General features: G+C 34.6%; 2 protein-coding genes across 2 annotated transcripts; both read left to right on the top strand.

Moving 5' to 3' along the window:
* The first annotated feature begins 11250 nt into the window (after positions 1–11250).
* On the top strand, positions 11251–12007 carry LOC149006980 (transcription factor bHLH162-like). Its single transcript, XM_089167000.1, has 3 exons — positions 11251–11379; positions 11499–11834; positions 11912–12007. The coding sequence occupies exons 1-3, from the start codon at positions 11251–11253 to the stop codon at positions 12005–12007; spliced, it is 561 nt and encodes a 186-aa protein (XP_089023126.1).
* A 10455-nt stretch (positions 12008–22462) lies between these two features.
* Positions 22463–23158, top strand: LOC149006979 (transcription factor bHLH162-like). The gene is made up of 3 exons (XM_089166999.1): positions 22463–22591; positions 22667–23002; positions 23084–23158. The coding sequence occupies exons 1-3, from the start codon at positions 22463–22465 to the stop codon at positions 23156–23158; spliced, it is 540 nt and encodes a 179-aa protein (XP_089023125.1).
* Positions 23159–23483: the final 325 nt, after the last annotated feature.

Here is a 23483-nt window from a genome sequence, read left to right as displayed (position 1 = left end):
TTAGTTGTGTGTGAAGATGAAAAGTCATGCATGAGAGAAGATTAGAAAAGATGAAAGAATAAATAGGGAGAACTTGGTTTAGCATGTTTGAAGCTCAATATCATCCAACAAACATCATAACCCTACTTTATGGGATATTGTTGTAACCCTAAATTGGTCTAGGTAGTGAACTTCGTTTAGCATGTTTGGATGAGTTGAGAAGGTATAGTAGTTATGTTGATTTTGATAACTAAGTAAAGGAGGTAATTTTTTTAATTTTAAATTTGAAGAGAAATTGTGGCAGTAATTTATTACCAAGGAGTATATTTATGGAGAATTGGAGAAGAAAACATATACAAAACAACTCGTAGACATCATCAACAACTTCAATTCTTGACTACCCATTTAAGTGGGAAAGGGTGACAGTTGCCAGCGATGGTGGGGTTGTTGACAAAGTATAGGAAAAAGATGGGTTCCTTCACCCACCTAAGGGTTGGATTACTTAAGTGAATAAGAGGACATTTTAGTAACTTTACTAACAAAAAATGGATATTTTAAGCAGTTGATCCATAAAATTTGAAAAACTAACAATCAAACTCTTGAATTCTAATAGAGAATAACTTGAAATTTTACAAAAAGTAAAAAGTGAGTAGTTTGGAATTAAGTGGACAATCAAAAATTAAAATCCCACTTAAATGGGCACCATGAAAAAAACTCATTAGTTTATCTTAAATTTTTGTTTTTCTTTTGTGTAAGTTTTAATCTTCTCTTCAGGTGATCTTAATATTTTACTAAAATATGTATAAAAGCTTGTAGTCTTCTTTAGAAAGGACCGTCATGCGAAACCATTCAAGCCGTCAGATCAAAATCTCGACCCAAATTTTGGATCCAACAATCCGAAATTCCGCACGAGAATCCTGCGCATTACCAAAGCAATTTTGCTTTAGATAGGCTTTGGAAAATCTTCCATACGTGAATACGTGATGCATGGAGATGAATTGCATAGAGATCGGATGAAGACATGATGTTTTGTGTGAATGGTTTTACTCTATCAATACTTGCATACTTCACCGCATATTAATGGCATGAAGATGAACTCATTTTGCAACGAAATGATTACGCCAGGCAAGAGAATCGAGACATTTACATTAAATGTCATAAGAAGATTCTTGGTTCTGCCAATGGCGGGTTAGTTGAGTGGTTAAAGATCCAACCTCCCACGGAAAAATCTTGGGTACCCACCTATTCGGAGAGGCACTTATATTAGTAATAATCCCCATATATAGAAAGCTGCGGTCAAAAAACAAAAAAACAACAAATCTTGATTCACCCTGATTCTCGCCGCATACGAAAATAAGAAGTCAACCATTAAAATATAAAATAATGAGCTTCACGTGGGCTCATTATAAAATAATAAAAAAAGTCCAGAAATCTGTGCTACCGAGATAAGTGGGCCCAGGCCAGAAATCTATGACAGCGAGACTTATAACGGCGTCGTGATTCAAGATTCATGTACTAGTATTTCCACTGAAATTTCTATTTTTCTTAAGATTAAGGTAAGGTCAAGGATACATTTAACCAAAAAGGTCAGGTTTAGGTATACATCAAAATAATGATCAAGAGAAATGAACTGTAAGAAAATCTCTGAAAATACATTATTGCATGCATTTAGCGTGTGCATATTGGCTAAACACGTGTTTTCATTGGGTAATTTTTCATCCCACCTCCTAAGGTTTTTCATAAAATTAATGCCCCTCCCTATAGGTTTCTAATTTATCATTGAGACCCCTCTCACTAATCTCCAGTTAGTTTTTATTCGTAATTTTTAACATTATCCCCACATTCACTTATAACTTTTTTGAGATATAATAAAAGGCACTTTGATATTATATTAGAAATAAAAATAAATAACAGTACCTACAATAATAAACGTGTCCATGCAATCTCTGTGTTAGTAGTCACATGGCTCGCTAAAAAATTGGCTGTTGCGTTAATCTCCCTTAGGTAAGGTAAAAACACACACTCATCAAATTCACCTTGTAATAGCTAAATATTTTTTTAGGATCATGTATTGACCATTGGCTCATACAAGGTTGAGTGATCTATTGAATTGCAGTTAAAGAATTAGACCTGACTTCAACCTTTCAATATCCTCGCCAACGAGCGACTCGTAATCCAATGAGGATGGTTTGCAACTTCATATGCAACACGTTCTATGAAGTGTAGCCACCTACAATATCAAATAATACATAACCTTCCGAGGTTCACCCTATTGTCACACATCTGTTGTGATCCGAAGAAACTGACCGGTCACAATTGATGGCTACCCATCCCTCAAGTGGCTTGATCCAATTGTTGTGGATGGATAAAAAGAACAATGATACCCCAAGATTTAAAGAAATCAAGGTGGATGAGTGTATCCTCCACTTGACGATCAAAAGTATTATATCAGCTGCAAGTGTCGCCAACTATATGCTTCAGAATAGAGATTGGTGTCGATTGAACATTCTAAAACACCAAGAAGTTCCTTTCTTTCAAAATACGATATATGACCACTATGAAACTGAAATCTTCGAATCTATCCCATCAAAGATCAATCCCCACAATAGTGAGTTTCCAACTGTTGTTCCAAAATCTGACTGAAGACTCCCTTGTTCACTCTTGGCCCAAAACCAATTCTTGAGAACAAAAGAGGATGAGCGTGGGTCGCTTCTCAGGATGGAAAGCCACCTCCAATGATTAAGTCTGTAAGTAGAAAGATCCAAAATCTTCACACTGATGAATAAATGTTTTTGAGGAAGAAGAAGAGAATGTTTTCTTGAGGTAGTTGCAAGTGAGTAATGGCGGGAGATCCAGAGTTCTCCTCTTACAACGCATAGTCATGATATATATGCAGCTGGTCCATACCTCAAGAAAGAAGAGACGCCCCACAGCCTTACGATCACCTTGCTCCAAAATGAAGGGTGGTGATAGCGTATGGGTTGTAGCTTAACAAGCTAAGTAGTTGGTTTGCCATACAACTAGAGACAATATCATTGAATCAAAGGGTCAGCCTCACGCTAACATTGATGTGAAACCAATCCCTAGTTGGGCAAACAAAACGTGAGGTCGCTACACTCGATGGTGGCTCGAGTGAATGAGAAGCTTCCTTGTCGGTAATGAACATTTAATAATTCTCAGTGCATTCAATGCTAAAATTAATGCGGTGATTGACGTCTGAACGAAGATACGCTGAATCTTCTCACAATGTCAATTTGACCGAGAAGTCCTTGTGTGATTGCTGGTATCACCACAACGATCACTTCTCAGCAAACATTCCCTTGAGAAGTGCCTTGCAGAGAAGCACTAAACGAACAATCTTAGACCAGGCTTGAATCTAGTGAGCCGTTTGAGTGGTTTATTCCAATTTAATGGCTTGTACCATAGTGGATATAACACCAACCATTCATATCCTCTTGAAACCATTGAGTCGCAGCAATCGTGTACAAATAACAGCAGAAAAAGAACAAACAAAACAAAATGATCTTCAGTTTCATCGTCCGTTCCACGTTAGGACAATGCACAGGCGTATCAATTCCCCGAAAGCCTCAGTTGTTAGCGAGTATAGAGACGTCTCTTGATGGACATTTTCCATCCGCTTTCTCACCGATATGCGACACGTGTAAATGAAAAATCTGATGGACATAATTAATTTTAACCGTAACCATTCTCTATCCTTTTCACCGCCGGGAGAACTAACTACCGGAAAAAGATTAGCGCCACCGTCACTCCTGAGTCCGGCATAGGTGTTGGTTAGGATTTCGTTTGTGCTGCTACCTGATGAGAAGGAAGAAGGAAGAACTGGGTTAAAATTTATTTTAAATTGAAATTAATTGTGTCCGTCAGATTTCTTATTGTATACGTGTCACACAAGAAAAAAAAGTGAATCTGGGGTAATATTAGAATCTATCAATAAAAATTAATTGAAGATCAACAGCTCATTAATTTCCACTCCATGGACGGTTTGGTGACTTCTCTCCCAATGAGAACCCACAAAAATGCATTCCTAAATCATAACAGAGAACGGCTGCACGTGTGACGATAATTTTGTATCATTACACGCTTAGGATAAAAGGGATTTCATAAATTCTCACGTGTTTGAAAACTTCAATATCAGCTGCAAGATCCGGCGAAGATGCGTGAGTGATTTTCAAATCATCCCAAACCACCCTGAAAATTCTGTGTGATCCAACTTAGCTGAATCCAACACAACCATATCCGTTTTTGATCTGACCGAAGGGGCTATTAATTGAGGTGACTTGAACCAACCCTATCCATAATCAATTTGGAGAACTTTTTAAAATGGGAAAATTGTCACCGTGTTCATACTTTCGGGATTTTTGTTTGCAGTCGTCTTGCCTGCAACTAAAGGTTAACATTGTGACACGTGCATAAAAAAAGCATCTAACGGTGTTAAATCATATAATTAAGGTATAGATGTAAATAAACTTTTGTCTTTTATTTAAAAAAGTTTATTATTTTATAAATTTATAAAAACAAGTTCTAACGGTGGTGTAATCGCATTGTTGATTGGTTAGATACCAAAATATTTTTAGCCAAAGGTAGTTTGGGATTTTAGAAAAATATTTAACGGTAAATGTTAAATTTAATCGAAAAAGTTAACAGAGGTGAGGTGTTTGATATATTCGCTAGGTAAGAGGGGAGGTAAGTGATATTATCCAACTAAAAAGGGTGTAAGTGCTATTTGTCCAACTAAGAGGGGAGGTAAATGATATTTATCTATTGTATAATGATGGCATGTATGCAATGGCGGAGCCACTTTGGGACAGGGGCCGTGGCCCTAGATTTTTTTAAAAATTTTAAATTACATCTATATTTTTTGTTATTTCTCTCACTTTACATGTAAAATACCACTATTTAGCCCCACAAAAAATTAAAATTAAAATTTAAGATAAAGATAATGGATACAAATGTCATTCTTAATCATGATCTAATGGTTTTTATTAAATCTCTAGTTTTAAGGAATAAAAGGTTAAATTCTAATTAAAAACTAACTCACGATCCCTGAATTTCTCCCTATATATTGTCATATATTTTCATTTCTATTTATTCTCATATGAATCTCGTCTTTTATTCCTATTTTTTCTCTTTTTTTTTTTTTCCTCACATCTCACAAAATAGTGGAGTAGTTAGCAGACATTGGAATTTTCCTAAATCTTTTCCACAGTTATCAGGTATTCACTCTTTCTTTCTCAAATTATTTCTCTCTCATACATATCTCACGATTTTTCTAGTATTCTTTTCATAAAGTATAATATTTTTTTTTCTGTTGTTTTTTTTTTCTCCTAAAATTTTATTTTCCTATATATATATATATATATATATATATATATATATATATATATAATTTAAATAAAAAAAAAAGAATAAGGGCAAATTGGTCATAAAAGTGATAATTTATCCTTAAATTCACTTTTTTTATAGTATTGGGGAGGCAAATGCAAAGTCTTAGCTTTTTTTTGACTAAAAATTACATAAACCAAATCTCAGTGGGTTCAAATGAAATTTGCCCAAAAAAAGAAGAAGGGGCAAATTGGTCATAGAAACGATAATTTGTCTTTAAATTGACTTTTTCTATAGCACAGAGAAGGCATATGCAAAGTCTCAATTTTTTTAGACTAAAAATGACATAGACGAAACCTCAGGGAGTCCATATGAAAATTACCCTCAATTTTATCTTATTTAATATTAATCATTTTATTTTATTTTTGAATCCTTAAACTTTCTCATAAAGTTTCAATTCCTACTAATAACAATTTAAATTTTAAGATTTTTTAAAAGTTTTTCTCCCACAATTTTAGCCCTTACTTTATTTTAATATATTTTTTATAATTTACTTATAATTGCGGGACCCACCGTGGGTCCATCATTGGACCACCAATATTTGCCCCCCCCAACATTCAATCCTGGCTCCGCCCCTGCATGTATGGCCGGTGATCACGTTGGTATGAAGTTAAGAAAAAAAAAAGGGATAATTACTATTGGCCCCCTGTACTTTGATTTTATTACTATTGTATCCCCTGTACTTTTCAAAATTACTAATCCAACCTTCAACTTTGTCTATAATTACTATTGGCCCCCTACCGTTAAGTTCCGTTAGTTAACTGATGATGTGGCATCTTTATATTTTCTCAAAATCCCCTAAATACCCTTATACTTATCTCTTTATTTATTTACCTTTTTGTCAAGTTACAGTAGTACCCTTAATTAACTGTGGGGAAAAAAACTATAATCCGTTTTATTCTTTAATAAAAATAAAAAAATAAAAAAAAACAAAAAACAAAAAATACCAAATAAAGAAAGAATGATTGAATAAAACTCAAATAGAAACTGAAGAGGAAGGGAAATCAAATTCAACTCAAATTGGAAACTGAATATCACCTAAAAAAAATTCAAAATAAATGAAGTTTAGTGAAGGTGGGAAACCAAATCGGATTTGAATTTTGTCCATTTCATTAATTCAAAATAAATGAAGTTTAGGGTAAAATTGACATTTAATATGGTTTTATAAATAGGATAGAATCGTCTTTTAGTTTCTTAATTTTAATGAAGGGCAAATTAGACATTAAATATTCAAACTTAACGGCAACTTAACACCGTTATAAGGAAGGGGGGCAACAGAAATTCCGAAAAGAACAGGGTTTTATTAGTAACCCAAACCCCTCATTGTATGCGTTAGGTTTATGCGTCTCCTTCTCTATGTTGTGGCTTAAACCTTTATAAAATCGTCTACTTAGCTCCTCTTCTTCTATAAAACCCTATGCCTTCATGGTTTCTCCACTTCTCACACACAAAAGCATCTAATTTTTCACTTGGGTTCTTCAGAAAAGGTTCTTCTGATCTTGTTTGCCTTTCCTTTTGTTGTTTGAGTTTCCCTTCTCTTCCATTTTGTTGTTAGTTGACTTGCTTTATTTCGTTCAAAACCTCAAAACAAGAAGAAAGCATAATGAAGGAAATGATGAAGAACCGATCATCTAAACTGGACCGAAAGACTATTGAAAGAAATAGAAGAATTCAAATGAAACCGCTATCTCAGGCAAGACAACAGTTGGACCTGTCGGAGGCATGAGCTGACTTGACTCCATTGATTCACCATCGTCTAAAATGAGCTCATCATATACATCATCTTCACTTGAAGCACCTGTGCTTGAACCAGATCTTGCACAGGGGTTGGTGTGACTTCTTGCAAGCTAGGGAAGTCCAATGTTTATTGCTATTTCATGTTCAGGGAGTTGCGTTTCATGTGATGGCCAGTTTAAGGTATCTTTTGAGGTTCCCTCTTTTCAGGTGTTCACTTTCTTCTTCCCACACGAACGTCCCTAGGTTTAAAACCATTGTAATTTAAATTATCTCATGCCATCTCTACTCAACCACATAAAATACAACGAAAAAAACAGTTACGTCTTTCCCACAGATGGTGTCAAATGTTGCTCTAGAATCCGTTTTCTCCTGAGTTGGTTTGAAGATAACTCAAATCAGCCACGAACCAATTATCTGTAAACAATAAGAACTGTGAGAGTGGGTTGTCTCTATGGACAAGAAACCACCTCAAACTATCTAGTCAGATTCTGGATAACATGTACAATTCCTCCTTGTGAGAATTTAATCCTCACAAGAATTCTAAATTCCTTGGGTAGTTGCAAGAAAGTTAATGCAATACTGATCTTGGCTTACTTTCTGATAAGTATGCATTTATCATTATTTATTTGATTTAATTTCTCATACTTATTTAATTAAAAGAGAGCTAAATGAGTATTTTTGTGTATTTTTCAGGAATAAGGTGATTTTGGTTATTAGAAATAATGTAGAGTAAAGTTGGCAAATATATTAGATATTAGTGGATTTGTAATCAAGGGATTCAATTTTTCTGCCCAAGAGAGCATCTCTTAGCCAAATTGGAAATAGGTGGAGGTTTAAGGAACAAAATTGGTAATAAATCTGAAAATCATGTAAACAGCCCACCTTCAGTATTTTGGGCATATCTCTCTCATATGAGCTCAGATTGTGGTGATTCAAGATACTATGGAATGATATTGAAAATATATACAATTTTATAGTTTTGAGTTTTTTCAAAATCCAAACGAATAAAGGTCGAATTGACGGATAAACGGATCTTGGCTCTCATCTCTCTCATTGCTCAAGAAGAAGACCACATCTCTCTCTCTCTCTCTCTCTCTCTCTCTCTCTCTCTCTCTCTCTCTCTCTCTCTCTCTCTCTTATGAACACGGATTCTGGTTATTCAAGATGCTATGGAAAGATAACAAAAATATCTAAAACTTTCTAGTTTTGAGTTTTCTCAAAATCCGAACGAATAAAGGTCGAATTGATGGGTAAAGATAGTAGATCTGACGCACGTGATTGGGCAATCCCCGTGGGATCATATAAACAGAGCAGGAAAGACAAAACCTAGGCCAAACAAACGAAGGTGAGAGAAGATGACAGATTCATTGTGTGCGGGATACATACATAAAAGAGAAGCCAGCCACAAAGAAGTGGAGAAGACGGCGAACGCGGATCTTGGTTCTCATCTCTCTCATTGCTCAAGAAGAAGACCTCATCTCTCTCTCTCTCTCTCTCTCTCTCTCTCTCTCTCTAAATTTCTTCTTTATTTGTTTTATGAACTTTGTTATAATGAGTAACTAGTTCATTTTCTTTGGGATGTAGATGAACCATTGTTTATTTCATTAATTTGATTGTGCTTTGAGTCTGGCCAAAGATATTCTAAAGCTAAGCAAACTAAGCGTGCCAAGCTTAAATGAAGGACAATAGTCATGCAAAGATAGGGCATATATAAAATAGATCATCATTTGTTTTTAAAGCGTAGAGTTATATCGGTTAGTGAAAAGCATTGGGGATTCGAAATTCCAAAGATCTTCATGTATTCATAGTTTTTGCATTGATTAATAGTTTTATTTCTTTGTGTTTTTCTTAAGTAGAATAAAAACAATCTAGATTTACTTTAATTTAGGTTTTGTTGAATCTAATCTTAGTAAATTAGTATTTTAGTTCCCCGTAGTTCGACCCTATACTTTCTGCTAGCTAAATTAGTATAAGATTTTATTCTTTATTAGTTAGTGACACAATTAGGGTTGCACCTCTAAATTATTTTATTATATTCTGACGTGAGGCTCATATTAAAAATTTAGGTAAATTAATAGGATGACTAAAATATAGATAACACAATCATAAATAAATTATAAAAAAAATGTATTGAAATAAAGCATAGGGGTTAAAATTGTAGAATTAGATTTTTTTACCATTTAAAACTTTAAAAAAATCATGAAAGAAAGAAGGTGAGAAAGAAATTATGGGAGAAATTGTAGAAAAAAAGATAGATTTGATGTTTATTAATTAAATATGGGGAAAACAGTCAATTTCCATAAATGAAGTAAAAAAAAAATTCAATGATTATGATTATATCTAATAAAATCAATGGTAAAATTCTAAACATCCAACTAATAAAAGTTAAAATTTAAAATTCGGGTTCGACCCTTGCCGATGGCATTTCAATTCTAGAATTAAAAAAACACTAGTACCCAAAAAAAAAAACTTAAAATTTAAATTGCTATTAGGAATTGAAACTTTAGGAGAAAGTTTAGGGATTCGAAAAAAAATAAATGATTACGATTATATCTGATAAAATCAATGGTTGAAATTCTAAACAATAATTAAATTGATATTAATAGGAATTGAAATTTTAGGAGAAAATTTACGGATTAAAAAAAAAATCACTGATTATGATTAGATATGATAAAATCGATGGTTGAATTCTAACGAGATTTAAATTACTATTAATAGAATCAAAATTTTAAGAGAGTTTTGGGCATGTTTGGTTACATGAGTCTAGAGACTTCAAATCGATGGAGTCATAATTTATAAACTTAACTGTATGGTTAAGCGAATATGTAGAATGAAATATGTGGATTCATCAGTAATTTTTGTGAATGTTCAAATATTAGCGTTTTTATAGTAGAGATGAAATCTCTGGATTTCACTTTATACCCATAAATCTACATATTCACGTTTTTAGTATAAAAAGATGAATCTCTAGATTTCATAAATCTAAAGATTTTCACAACCAAACAGGCATAAATCTCACATTCATGAATCAAATTTCTGAATTCACGTAACCAAAAAAGCCCTTGGGGCCTGTTTGGTTACATGAGTTTGCAGATTTCAAATATCTAGAGATTTCAAATCTATGGAGTTATAATTTATAAAAATTAGATGTTTGGTTGTGGAATGAAATCTGTGGATTCATCCTAAGAAACTATTTGATCGACTTAATTTTTGTGAATGTGCAAATGTATAGTTTTTTTGAAATCTCTAGATTTCATCCTTTACCCATAAATTTACAGATTTACGTTTTTTGTGTAAAAAGGTGAATCTTTAGATTTCATGAATCTAGAAATTTTTACAATCAAACGAGTATAATTCTCAGATTCATGAATCCAAATAGTAAATCGGACTCCATTCCATACATACAAAAAAAATAAAGGAATATGAAATTAAAAAAAAAAAAAACGAGGTCGGCCTCTTAACTTAATAGCTCCGCCTCTCTCCGTGACCCTGCTTAATGTGAAACCTTCGGCAGAAGAATCGCCAATTTGATTGGTGGTGCATTTAAGGTTTAGAGAGGTTTGTCCATTTGTCGGTGCCAGTGGGTCAGGCATGTCTGGATGACAGTTTTTTTTTTTTTTTTTTTTTTTTAAAGCCAAATGTGGGAGTCAGCTGGCTGACATGGCAACATTCGGGGAAGCTGCCTTCCTTACGGAAACCAATAGTCATCAGCCAGGCAGAGTAAGTGGGACATGCAAACTCTTCTCTCTCTTTCACGTCTCTCTTCCTGTGAATGTCTTGACTGGTTTTTGCTCAGCTTCCCTCTCTTCATCGCCTATAAATCTCTAACGTTCTTGGGTTTTCTCATGCACCACCAATCCTTAAATTTTCGTTTTTCTGTTTCTGGGTTTTGAGCGATTCTTTTCTTTTTCTTTTAAGAAAGAGAATTCATCCTATGATATTGTTTGTTTCTCTGTAGTTTGTCGATGGAGATCAGAATCCAAGAGAGAGTTGTTTAACTTCTCTATGGCTGCTTCATCTTCCACTTTGCGTTCACTTTGTGTTGCCGACTTGCCGTGGATATTATATTAAATAAGTTGCAGCTTTTCTTTTTGTCTTTCACAGCTTGTTGAAGAAAGCAGATAAGATAAGATGGAGAATTGCGATGGTACTTCATCCAAACTTGATCGGAAGACTATTGAAAGAAACAGAAGAATGCAAATGAAAAACCTTTCCCTCAAGCTTGCTTCTCTCATCCCTCGAAATTTCAACCCTAAGAAGGTACGAAGCTCTCTCTCTCTCTCTCTCTCTCTCTCTCTCTCTCTCTCTCTCTCTCTCTCTCTCCCCCCCCAAAACAACTATAATTTTATGTGAACTAATTTAAGGCTTTTTCTTTGAAGGAAATATCATCACGGAAAGATCAATTTGACCACGCAGTTAGTTATATAAACGAACTGAAACAAAGAGTAGAGAGCCTCAAAGAAAGGAAGAAGCAACTTATGAGAATCTCTGAGACCGATAGTGATATCAGAGAAACAATGACAATTGGGTCAAATATGCCAGTACTTGAACTGAGAGACATGGATTATGGAATGCAGATCACTTTGATCACTGGGTTGAACAATAAGATCATTTCCAGTGAAGTTATTAGTATTCTCACAGAAGAAGGAGCAGAAGTAGTCAGTGCGAGCTACTCTGTGGTGGGTGAAAAGGTTTTCCACACAATCCACTCTCAGGTAATTTTACTTTTTAATTTGCTTCTTCTTAGTTAGCTTTTTCATAAGATTGATTGGGGATGGTTTGATCTTGGAAGGCCACTAGCTCCAGAATAGGAGTGGACACTACAAGCTTATACCAGAGACTGAAGGAGTATGTGTTCGTTAGTTCTTGGGGTATTGATATTGAGTGAGGTGTTCACCAAAAAAAAAAATATATTGAGTGAGGTGCAATCCTTAAGTGGTTGTGTATGGCATTATAATGAGTTTCCCTCTGCCTTTTCATGACTGTAATAATCTTTTTGGTAGGTTTTTATTGGGTGAGGTATCAATTAATTTTTAGGTGGTGAACCACTAGATCACCATCCCTATTATCTATTTATAATCAAGTTTAGTAATTAATCAACTTCTCCACCAATATTTTACCCAAAAAAAGAACTTCTCTCCAACAATAATATCAATTATTTTCCTCCTTGTCATGGACAAAATTACCTTCAAACAAAACAGATTCATATGTACAATCAAATTGACAGTGTTGGTGTTAAGGATAATAAAGGTTTTTCGTAGTCTGAGAGCAAAACAAGAAAATTATAAGCAACCTTAGCCTAATTTAGAGTTGCCCTAGCCACCACTACTCCATGCGTGCAAGGCTTCAAAAACTCCACTCGAACTCAACTACTTCCGGGTGTTTAAGACTTCAAGAACCAAACTCAAAATCAACTACTCAAGAGATTCCAGCAGATTACATCTTATCCACAAATGGATCCGACTCAGAGTTGCACTCAAATACACAAGAGACATAGTTCATACCAAACACAAATAGATAACTTGTGTAATTCAAACTCTAAAGTTAGAGTCAAAGATTAATGTTGAACAGAACTTTTGTAACCATAAATGTTATATGTACTACAATCAATCTCAAGGAAACAAATCACATTCTTGTGGACGTAGCTTGCAGAGATCAACCAAACCACAAAAAATTGAGTCTCTCTTTCTCTTCCACGTTTTATTTTTCTTTCTCCATCACCCAAAAATGTGTCCCTCTAACCCTGACTCATGGCATCTAACAGTTGGCTATATATATATATAGAGAGAGAGAGAGAGAGAGAGAGAGAGAGAGAGAGAGAGAGAGAGAGAGAGAGATGGATATCTTTCGACATTGAATTTTTGGCTGGATATTTGAAAATGGGTTTTAGTATGGACGAATTATTTGAGTTCAATCAAAATTTTGAAAATCATGGGCAAATGTCATCTAGACTATATATATATATATATATATATATATATTCCCTTTGTATATGATTTAATCATTCTCTCCAAAAGACTTATGGTCTTAATCTTTTCTTAAAAGATGTATAAAAGTTGGTAGTCTTCTTTAGAAAGGGTTTAGAAAGTTCTCGATTTGTGGTGCATGGAAATGAATTCTGCATTCGTATAGAGATGAGATGAAGACATGATGTTTTCTTTGAATCGTTTGAACTCTGTCAATACTCGCATGCTTCAACACGTATTAATGGCAGTATAGAAGAAGATGAACTCATTTTATAAGGAAACAGATACACTAAAAAATGAGATTCGAGAAGTTTAAGATTTTTGGTTCACCCAGATTCCTCGCCACATACCAACCGAAAGAATCAACCATGGGCTCATTATAAAATAATAAACTTCAGCCCAGAAAATTTGTATTTCCATTGAAATTTGTATTTTTCTTACGATTAAGGTCAGAGTATAAGGATGCATTTAACAAAAAAATGTCAAGTAAACATGAAAATAATGACGAGGAGAAAAACTAAGAAAATACATTAGCTATTTTTGGTATCTATTCTCATTCTCAATTGTTGAGAATTTTCATTATTTAATTCTCAATTGTTGAGAATTTTCATTATTTAAAATGGTTGGCATCAATTTTCAGTTTTATTTTTATTTAAAATAATAAAAAAAAACTGCTAAAATTCATAATAGACTTTTTTTCTATTATAAATTATGGTAAGAATTTCATTCTCCTCATTTATGCGCAAGTTTAATTACTTAAAATTTTCAAGTTAAGATAAGGGAAAAATGGTCAATATATATTCTTTTATGAAAACCTATCTATCTCTCCTGTTTCAGTCCAAAATCCTTAGATCTCTTCTCATTACTCAATGTCTTTGTTTCATGGCTATTATTGCTTGAACCTTCTCAATATCTGCAGGGATTCGTACAAGATATGCTCCTCTCTAGATCTGTTTGAGCTAGTCTTTCATTGGTTGAACTTCTACAAATCGATCCCTTACACAAGCTTTGGGGCATTGTTTTCTCCTATTTTTATTAGGTTTTCTAACAATTTTTCATTTTGACATACCAAACTTAATTTTCATTCTATAACTTATTCTCAACAAAAGTCACCAAACCATTTTTTTGTTCTTGATCAACAATGAATTCTTGTACTCATTTCTTTTAAATAAGCATGATAGAGAATGAAAACTGATACCAAAAAGAGCCTTAGTGTGTGCACTCATACTAGCTATTAGCTGAACACGTGTTATTATAAGATAATTTTTTCCTGCTACCTCCTAAGGTTTTTCATAAATTTAATGCCACTCCCTATAGTTTTTCAATTTATCAGTGAGACCCCTCTCACTAACATCATCTCCAATAAGTTTTTATTTGTAATTTTCAACATTACCTCTACATTCACTTATAATTATTTTTTTTGGGATATAATAAAAGGTGCGCGCTTGATATTTTATATGTTAGAAATAAAAAGTAAATAATAAACATAAGATAATAAACATGTCATGACCATCGACAATTCACATGATGGGTTCACGGGATAGGCAATCATTGTCCCATTAAAGAATCTCCACAGCAAAAAGGCCAAGAAGTTCCTTGCTTTCCAAATACGTACGACATATTGCCACTGTGAAACTGAATCTTCGAATCTGTCCCATTAAAGAATCTCCACAGCAGTGAGTTTCCAAACATTCAATTTCCTGTAGACCAGTAGAAAACTACCATAGGGAGTTCTACAGAAACCATTGAGTAGAAGCAATCTGAAGGAATCTGTAAATCCCGGATTTGAATTTCAGTCAAGAGAGACCAAATAATAGAGCCATCACCATGTATGTTTCCTCTAGGATCCTAGCTAAATTGGTAGAAATGAATTCGGGAGGGTTAAGGGTTTGAATGCTATATGCCAACCAACCATGAGAGTGGACATCAGCTTGATTTGAGGCTCTGAAGCAGGTTAAGGCTGTCAACTTGAAAGCATGAAGTGGGGAAACTGACCTAATTGATTGAAATTCTGAGTTTATCGGATCATGATTCGGTTTGGGTTCTATAACATCCAAATTATTATTCAATTTCATGAGTGGATTGTGTGTAGGCAAGGTTTAAAGTATTGGTATCGAGTATCGGTCTTGTAACGTTAAGAGACATATCGTCCTGTATCGTGTATTGTATTGCTCTAACTAATGTATTTTAGTGTAATTTAATAGAGAGACGTATCTAGATGTATTATATCGGTTGGGTCAAATATGGATACGTATCGACTAGTATCGCATGGTATCGTGGGATACTTTAAACCTACACCCTTGTGTGTAGGTCTCATTCTTATTCCATACATACATACCAGGTCTTCTCCATTTATTCCAAAAAAAAAAAATTTATTTTGTTTTATACGAAATGAGGTCTTCCCTGTCAGCCACTCGTTCAACTCTTCCATTACTCTTTTCAGTAATGGCTATTCGCTATTCCGAGCAAAATCGTTGAAACTTTTATCGAAGTTGTTTTGGACCAACTCATTCTTACACAATGAAACGACGTGTCCCCTTCCGGCATGATCTCAGAGAAAGAATAAAGAGAGAGAGAGTTGTGAAGATACTTAGAAATTCTCAGGGGCGTAAACACACTATAGATGTGGACAGAAAATGAAGGCAGCTTGCAAACTCCCAAGTCCGGCCGCCACAACTTGTGTAACAACTCTAAAATTTCAAAGGTGCAAGTCGGTCAAAATTGAAATAGTGACTTTCTGTAGTTATCCATCTACAGGAGAAAAGGGAAAAAAAGCTATAGAGCAGCGAAATGATGCCGAAAAGATTGTGCTAAGACCATCACAGGAGAAAAAAGTGTAAACTTTCTAAAAAGATGACAATGAATTCCTTTCTGAGTTCGGTCAATAGACGGTTGAGGCCTTAACGGTTCATGAACTAGGACAGGTTTTTCGCCATGACCATTGAAACACTGAAACACGACGGCGCCGTTATCAGTTTCGTTTTCACAGATTTCGGTGCAGGTGATGGTGATGACGTGTATGGCCGGTGGTCACGCCGGTTCACATGATAGAGTCTTCAGTTTCAGTCTTCTCGTGTATGATTATGAAGTCAAATAAAAAGTCTTCAATCCTCAACAGTGGGGAGCAGCCGTGACAAACCTGTCTTCGTGTCTCCCTCTCTATTAGTGATTTAGTGCCTCAGTCTTGCGCATTTGCTTAATGGATTTTCATGAAGAAAAATGATGTTTTTTAGGGCCTGGGCATGACTGAGTTCATCCGGATCGAATCAAATCCCGTGGTTGAACTCGTCGCGTCCCTTTCCTAACGGCGTGGGGGTGCCGGTTAAAAGCTCTTGCCTCCAATTACATCGATCAATGTTTTTGGTGACCCTTTCTTCCCCCAACACTTATTTTATATTTGACTCCTGTTTGGTCTTTTGAATCTCTGTTTGAATCTCCGGCTCGTCCCAGCAAATCGAGCGGTTTAATGGTATGAACCGCTTGACCGTATACGAACCGGACCAATTCAAAATATACGATTTCAAAAACCTATTAAAAATATATGAATTCAAAATCATTTTCAAAATACACAATTTCAAAATCATTTTCAAAAAATACGCGGTTATCAAAATTCTTTGAAAAACACGAAACGAAAACATTTTCAGTTCATTTCGTGTTGCACCTGATTTCAGAGGAAGCTATGAAGAAAACACTTATTGAAGAAAAACAAAATGGAATTGCTTGTAAATTGAAAAAATCAATATACGACCTAAAACAATCGCCATGAGCATGGAATGAAAAGTTAAGTACAGCTCCTATTAAATTTAGATTTACTAGAAGTGGATCAGATTCCTCAAAGTTTTTAAAGAATGCCCATACTGGCACAACATTAATTTTAATATACATCGATAACATTGTAATTACTAGAGATGATCATCAAGGAATCAATACCCTCAAGGATTATTTGAAGAAGACTTTTGAAATCAAGGACTTAAGACAACTTCGATATTTCCTTGGAATTGAAGTTGCAATGTCTAGTAAAGGATTATTCATTTCTCAAAGGAAATATGTTCTTGATTTGCTAAAGGAAACTAACAAATTGAGTGTGAAACCAACCATAACACCCATGGATTACACATGTTATTAACAATGATTATCCATTGCAAAATATTAATTGTTTTCAAAGGTTGATTGAAAAATTGATTTATTTGATCATTACCAGACTTGACATTGCATATGCAATGAGTTATATCAGTCAGTTTATGCATAATCCTACAAAAGGGCACATGGAATTAGTTATCACATACTACATTATCTGACATCTTCTCCAGGAAGGGGCATTTGCATGAAGAAGAATGGACACACAAACATTGAACGATATGCTGATGCAGATTGGTGGGCAATCCTATTGATTGAAGATCAACTATTGGCTTTTGTGTATTCGTAGGAGAAAATTTAGTCTCTTGGAGATATAAAAAATAAAATGTTGTCGCTCGTTCCAGTGCAAAAGCAGAGTATAGAGCAATGGCGTCTGCAACTAGTGAATTAATCTGGATTGGTGTCAAACTTCAGGAATTGGGGATGAGAAGTTCTAAAAAACGTATGAAGCTGTTCTGCAACAATCAAGCGGCTACACACATTGCCTCTAATCCCATGTTTCATGAAAGAACTAAGCACATTAAAGTTGATTAATGTTATTTTGTTTTGTGAAACTATGGAAACCTCTTATGTAAAAAGTGAAAATCAGCTTGCAGATGTCTTCACTAAAGCCTTATCAAAAGGATTATTTCAATTTGCGTTGAGCAAGTTGACCTCAGATAATGTCTTCGATCCAACTTGAGGGGGAGTGTTATGAATGTAACTTGCTAGTCTCCCAACTCTATAAGGAAACTAGCAGAGAGGAAGAGTCATATTAGAATTTAATTTATTGTAAAACTCTTATTCTTTTCTATTTAAAAAATAATGAAACCTCACCTTATAAACAAATTAATTGGGGTTTTTTTTTTCGTGGATGTAGGCTTCACAATGAATGTCAAACTACGTTATTCTTGGGTTCTTGTGTGTGTGTGAATGTTTATGATAAATTTAACACTAACATTTGGTATCAGAGTTTGTACCACGTCAACGGTTCAAATCCCGGAAAGGGCTACTTAGAGTAGAGTGAAAGCTGTCAATAAAGAGCTACCTGTTGCCCTCTAAAAAAATTAAGGGAAAAGAGTGCAGCCACTTGAAGAAGGCTATCTAATGCTAAAATTGAAAGCAGTCTCAAGTGAGAACTATCAAAAATGACGACTGCATAAATTTGGTGGTAAGTTATGTGCCTAATGGGGCCCGATCCTTGCATGTCATTAATTAAAGGCAATTCAATGCAACTAACATACACACTTGGCATCTCATTTCAGTGGTCAATCATTTCAAAAGTCTCCTTCCATTATATAGAAAGTATGGCCTATCGGTGATTGCTCTCGGAAGGATTATTGAAGAATGTTACTTACTTGTATCTTTGAATCTCCAAAAAAATTTGAACAAACGATTTGAATCTCAACCAACCCTAACAACAGAATAATATAGATCTGTAATTGCTAGACCTAGAGAGAAAACGAATCTCCAAACTTGAAACTTGAACTTGAACTTGAAATTGTATTAATAAAAATAAAAGAAATACACTTGCATAAAATAAATTACACAACTTCAACATTCCTTGCATTGCATAGAAAATTAAAACCTAAACATTCAATCTAGAATTAGAACCTACAAAGTAATTAAAGAATTAGAGAAAACCTAGAACAAGCTAAAGAGAATAGAAAGTGCAATACTAAAATAAACTAAAGAGAAAATAAAGTGTAAGACTAAAGTAAACTAAAGAGAAAATAAAGTGTAAACTACACCTAAGAGGGGAGGTAATAGGAGATGGAGAATGGTTTACAAAAAGGAGTAAAATAGAAAAATTAAAAAAAAAATAACAAATAAAAAATGATCTAAATTCGTTAGAAATCCTAAGGAATACATAGTAAGTAAATAAAAAACTTGATTTTCACGTGGAGAAAAAGTGGAATAAAGAAAGTGCTTTTGGGTTAATTAAGGAATAAAATAAAATAAAATAGTGAAAAGAATAAAAAGTGGGGAGAGAGAAAATTAACTAGAGAAATAAATAAAATCTAACAAAAAATGAAATCTCCTAGAAAAAATAGAAAATCCTAATCTTTGACTACTTGTGAGACCCATACATTCATTCAATTACAATAAAGAAAAATAAAATAAAAATCTTCATATAATTTTATAAAATATTCTGGAGTTGGCCCATCATTGCATCTCTAGCCCATCATGCTCCAAATCATGCTCATTTCTTCACTTGAGAATTTGAATGGACCTCTTGACGTGTAAAATCACATGTTTTATACCCAAAACTCCAGATATTTGTTAAAGTCCTAAAAATTCATAAAATCTACAAAAACAACATAAAACCCAAGATAGCTCTACTCAAAGTGTGTAAACTGCATGCGTTATGTCCTAAGATTTCACACATAAATGTGCTCATCAAATTCCCCCACACTTAGACTAAGCTTGTCCTCAATTAAGAATAAAAGAAAAATACAAATGCAGGTAAGAAACTAGTGCAACAATATAAAATCCTAACTCATTTTCGTTGGAATCACGGTTACACTTAGCATGTGCAACAAGCTTTTAAACCACTAGGTTACTCCTAGAGGACGAGTTTTGTCTTGTGGATGTTTGCAGAAAATATACATCCAAAATTACAATTCAGCTCAAAATAAAACATTACAAATTCCAACTCTAACAATTGGTACATACTCATACAAGATCAATAGCTATAACAATTTTCCTCACCATTGATTTAAGATTCACCACACTTGAACTTTATTACCTCATATTGATTCTTGAGACTAAGTATATATCTCAATCAAATACTCATCTTATATATTTCAAGTACACCTCTCCTTTAAGCAAAACCACTCATAAGGGGAACAAGGACTAAGGTTTTGAAGTATATTTCTCTCTCTTTTTTTTTTTTTTTTTTTTTTTTTCGATTCTTTGAGTAGTGAACTCTACTTTTCTCCACTACGGTTGGTTTGAATGATATGGTGGAGAAAACACCAGAAAACCCAAGTTACTTTGCATCTTTGCTTTGCATATGCCCACATAGACAATGATACAAGAGTTTTTTTCAATAATCTCATTCCTAAGAGTTTCGATCAAATCAACTCAATTCAAGTCAGAGTGCCTTGTCTAGTTCTAAGGAATTCAACTTTTATTTTCTACTCTTTTTCTTCTTCTTTCTTTCTTTCTTTCTTTCTTTCTTTCTTTCTTTTTTTCTTTCTTTTCTTTCTTTCTATTTTTATTATTATTATTATTATTATTATTATTATTATTATTATTATTATTATTATTATTATTATTATTATTACTACTTCTTTTTGAACTTTTGTCACGCCATACAAAAAAAGTGATATCAACTCTTAGCCAAAGGAACAAGGACTCATAAAACCCATAGATGGTCTAACGCCTTAAGTTAAGGGCTTTTTATTCTAAGAAAATTCTCATATCAACATACATACAAGTTACCTTCCTCTCAATAAGGTTTTTATGTGTTCACGATGGGTACCAAAATCACTCTCAATTCACACATCATAGCAATTGAAAGAGTATGTACACCAACCAAAAGTAAAAGTTAAAATCTACAAAGAAGGTATCCCCCCCCCCCCCACACACACACACACAGTTTAAGTAATGCAATGTCCTTAATGCATGCATGAAAAGATAAACAAGGAAGACAAATGAGGGGTATACCTTTGGGAACCAACAATTCCATGGACACGTCATACAGTAAGATGGTGTGCTTCAATGGGGGGGTCGTGCTTCTAGTGATATTTTAACTTAGCTTCATCTTTCTTCATCAACCCGAGTAGTTCTCTAATAGGTTCTAACTTCATCTCCTTTTTTTTCCAACCTTGCATGCCTATGCAGCATTACAGTCAAGAAGCCATGGAGGCTGTCGTTGACAAGGGCTTTGAGGTGACAAACAAGACATAAAAAAGGAAGAAAGATGTTGCTCCACCTGAGATGTTGCTTCACCCTTCGCATTCATCTCGCTTTCAAAGTTATACATACCCTCAATCAGATACAGAGCTACCTTAAGACCCGTAACGATAATGGTAAAAAAGTCACTGTGAGCTTTGGGACCGCCATTGTTGAATCTTGGCTCCACCCTACCTTCAATTCTACTAACATATTACTCTTCATGCATACGTGGACCATCATAGCTGAACATGACAATAAGAATAATTAGAAGCCACTAGGTCCATAAGCTCGGCTTTTGTTGAAGATGAACTCTAAACTTCCTTTATTTCAACCAAGTTAGGCATTTAGTGTGTGCAAGGGATCATTAGTGACTTTCTCTCCCTAGTGAGAACTCACAAAATGCTTTTCCATATTACAATTTGGCGTCTCAAATTCTTCGTGTTGAACTTAAATGTTGAACGTTAAATGTGCAGCTCCTTCAATCTTGACAATCTATTTTGTTAGTGGGTAAGAAGCAAAACGGATGGTCGAGATTTCGATTTCGACGGTAGATAGAACTGAGCTGCGCATTTAATGTGGACTGAAGTGAAATAGCTAAAATCCCCTATGTCTCGAAACTTCAAATATCAGTTCCCAGACTAGGTGATTTTCAAATCAGAACAAATAGAACCCCCTGAAGTTCTAGCTGTTTGAACCAGCTTATCTGAATCAGAAACAACCATGCATATCGTCCGAAATTTAATCATTTCAATTCGACCGGAGGGTCCCATTAATAGTTGGGGTGACTCATAAAATCAATTTGAAGAAATTTAAACATCAGCAGCGTGCTCATACCAGTAAGGCACGTGGATAGCTACTGAATATTGAAAATTTTCAAATGGCTCTTCGCCAACCATCATATGCTCGCCAAAAAGTAAACAGAATTTCCCTTATATTAATTAGTATTTTTAATTAACATTAAAGTCAGATAGTGATGACGTGTACGGTCTGTGATCACGTTGGTTTCAGATCCTAAGTCCTCTCTCCATATGTGTTTGGTACTTATTAGGGTTTCAAGATCCTCTGTCTCCCTCTCTATATTGTGGCTGTGGCTGAAACCGTGATAATTACATCGCTTGCTTATCTCTTCTATAAAACCCTAACCCTTCTTGACTTCCCAACTTCACACACACAAGCCTCTATTTTCTCATTTTCTCCGTTCCTGTCTTTGGGTTTTTCAAGAAGAGTTCTGCTGATTGATCTTGTTTGCCTCTCCTTTTGTTGTCTGGGTTTCCTTTCTCTTCCGTTTCACTGTTCTTGTCTTGCTTTCTTTCATTCAAAACCTCAAAACGAAAGAAGAAATCATAATAATGGAAAAGATGAAGAACCACTCTAACCCATCGCCCAAAAAGGAGAGAAAGACTATTGAAAAAAACAGAAGAATGCAAATGAAATTCCTTTCCTCCAAGCTTTCCTCTCTAATCCCTCTCAACTACAGCTCTACTAAGGTCTCTCTCTCTCATCCCTCTCTCTCTCTCTCATACTTTTGTGTTATCAAAATATTGAAGCTCTTTTTTTTACAGGAAATATCATCTCAGGAAGATCGATTGGACCAGGCAGCAAGTTATATAAAGGAACTGAGACAGAGAGTGGAAAATCTAAAAGAAAGGCGGAAGCAAGCCATGGACATCTATGGGATGAACAAGGATATGAAAGACACAATGACAGTTGGGTCAAACTTGCCAATACTTGAACTGAGGGATATGGGTCATAGCATGGAGATTACTTTGATTACTGAAATGAACAAAGACTTCTTGTTGAGTGAAGTAATTAGTATCATCACGGAAGAAGGAGCAGAAGTTGTCAATGCTAGCTGCTCTGTGATGGGTGAGAAGGTTTTCTGCACTATTCACTCTCAGGTAATCTTATTCTATTCAATTTCAAGCTTCTTCTTAGTTAGCTTTATCATAAGATTGATGGGGTTGGTTTGATCTTTGAAGGCTATTAGCTCCAGAGTAGGAGTGGACACTGCAAGTTTATGCCAGAGACTGAAGGAGTTTGTGAACACTTCTTGACGATATGAATGGAATGACTGTTCACAAGATAAGCATGTAGCTTTCTGGCATTGTGGCTGGGCATGATGGATTAAATAACCTCTCCATGAAGTAGGGTTTAAGGCTGCATACTCCGATGTTGATCCTCCAAAATCAGAACCTTCTGCACTGGAATAATTTGATGTTTTCAATATTTATATTAACTGGTAAGGGCTATACGTGCCAATGCGCGTGGTTGTATCCATTTGAATATGCATTATATAAAATAAACTATGTTGTTCACACTTTTACATGTTTTTCAAACTAAACTTCTTTTTACTGTTTTTATATTAACTATTAAGTGTTT

The sequence above is a fragment of the Hakea prostrata genome, chromosome 8 (genome assembly GCF_041222555.1).
Source record: "Hakea prostrata isolate BN-2017 chromosome 8, UWA_Hpros_2, whole genome shotgun sequence".
NCBI lineage: Eukaryota > Viridiplantae > Streptophyta > Magnoliopsida > Proteales > Proteaceae > Hakea > Hakea prostrata.
This window is presented reverse-complemented; position numbering and strand designations above follow the sequence as displayed.